This window comes from Triticum aestivum, chromosome 3B (genome assembly GCF_018294505.1).
Source record: "Triticum aestivum cultivar Chinese Spring chromosome 3B, IWGSC CS RefSeq v2.1, whole genome shotgun sequence".
Taxonomy (NCBI): Eukaryota; Viridiplantae; Streptophyta; class Magnoliopsida; order Poales; family Poaceae; genus Triticum; species Triticum aestivum.
This window is the reverse complement of record NC_057801.1, coordinates 499,093,021-499,095,038: the sequence shown is the minus strand read 5'-3', so window position 1 is coordinate 499,095,038 and position 2,018 is coordinate 499,093,021. Positions and strand designations below refer to the sequence as shown.

The window sequence follows — 2,018 nt, the reverse complement described above, 5'->3', positions numbered from 1 at the left end:
TTGAAGTAATGTTCAGGAAAAATAATGATTTGAGGAGGAATCTCTACTCCTAATGTCTAAGTTGGTTAAATAGTCCACGGTTTATTTTCGTCCCACCACTTTGAACCGTTTATTTTCGTTAGGCTTTTTCATCTCCTCCCCCACCCCACCCCACCCCACCCCACAAAAAAACCAGCCTCTATATCCCATCCCCGATCTCCAGCCTCTGGATAGGTGCTCTTTCATTACCGCCGCCGCTGTCCGAGGGAAGACGTCGCTGCCGCCAAGGGGAGACACCACCGCCGCCCTTGGCGCCGTATTCCCTTGATGCCTTCTTCCAGAACGCCGCAGAGAAGAAGGCCGCCGGGGCGCAGCAGCAGGAGCCCTCGCTGCGGGCCGCCGCGACGGTTGCCGCCACAGACTCCCTCCTCGCCAATTTGTTCGCGGGCGTCTCGGCCGTCAAGGCGGCCTACGCGCAGCTGAAGCTCATGCAGTTCCCCTATGACGCAGAGACCATTCAGTCTGCGGATGCCGCCGTGGTCGGGGAGCTCACCAGGCTGTCCAACACCAAGCGGAGGTTCCTCAAGGGTCCCGCAGGCGCGGCCAGGGACGCCGCGGCCGCAGGCAACACTGCCCTCTCCACGCATGCCGAGGAGCAGCGGCATCTGCTCAAGAAGTACCAGATCACGGCGCGCAAGCTGGAGGCGAAGCTCCGTGCAAAGGATGCGGAGCTCGACTGCGCCAAGGGCTCCCTCGATGCAGATAACATAAGCTCTTCTTTTTTCTTGTGTGTTTGAATCAGATTTGGTGGTCTCCATTTTATAGGCATGTATTGATCTTGGTCTTGTTCTATGTGCAGGGTACACTCAATGTTTCACGTTTGGTGAAAGAAAAGAGACTGCTTTGTTGATCTTGTGCAAGATTGTATGATCTGCCATGTATTAGTAGATCAGTTGCTTCTCTTTGTAGGAGGCGATTAGTGATCCAATCTAATTTATTTCATCTATGCCTAACTTGGTTTGATCGAATTTTGCCATATAGTAGGCTTATGAATGTGTTTTAGTTTCTTTCAGTTGAATATATATCAGTCATGTTTTACTGGCATTTTATCTTTCAAGATGAAGGAGTGGAGATACTCATGCGGAGCTGTTCAGGGTTCAAGGAGATACACCCGATTGAACAAGGTTAGATTAAGTTTTTTGTGGTTCATTTTAGCTATCCATTGGTAACAGTACAACCTTGATTTTTTGTGGTTCATTTTAGCTATCTATCAGTGACAGTACACCCCTGATTTTTATAGGGACAATGATGTTTAATGAACACATTATTTTTTACTAACAAGTTGTACCAGAAACTTTTAGAGGCCCTGAATTGTGACCACTGGTTTAATGTAGTTGCTATACCTGCTGATGTGGGTACCCATTTACAGAGGAGCCGCCTTACCTAAGTCTATTGACTGAACCTTGACCATGGAGCATATTAACTTTGTATGCAAGTTCTACCTATAGTTTCCTATTAATCTTCACCATTAAAATGCGTTAATCCCTGTTCCTACTAGCAAAGCTTAATGGTATGGAATGAATAAGTGGTGAGGTTGCAGCAAGCGACTAAGCATTTTATGGTGGCTAACTTACAGGTACAAGAGTAAGAAGAAAAACTACGCATAACGGTCGCAAACTAGTAATGATCAAGAAGTGATCCTGAACTACTTACTAGTCAAACATAACCCCACTGTGTTCTCTTCTCGAACTTACTCAAAAAGAGACGGTCACGTTTACACACGCGGCTGGTGTATTTTAAATCGGGTTTAGTGTCAAGTTCTCTACAACCAGATTGTAAAAATTCCCATTTTCCACATAACCACGGGAACGGCTCTCGAAAGTTTAAACCCTGCAGGGGTGTCCCAACTTAGTCCATCACAAACTCTCATGATCAACAGAGTAAAAATCCTCCTCCCGGAACAACCCGATCAAGCTCGGAACCCCGTTTCACAAGAAATTTCGACAATGGTAAAACAAAACCAGCAATAACTCCCGACG

The 2,018-nt window shown here is 46.8% G+C and overlaps 1 protein-coding gene across 1 annotated transcript; it reads right to left on the bottom strand.

The window, feature by feature from the left end:
• Positions 1 to 224: 224 nt before the first annotated feature.
• LOC123067560 (uncharacterized) lies at positions 225 to 797 on the bottom strand. The gene has a single exon (XM_044490305.1). It carries the CDS (start codon positions 795 to 797, stop codon positions 225 to 227), a length of 573 nt encoding a protein of 190 aa, XP_044346240.1.
• Between the last annotated feature and the right edge of the window lie 1,221 nt (positions 798 to 2,018).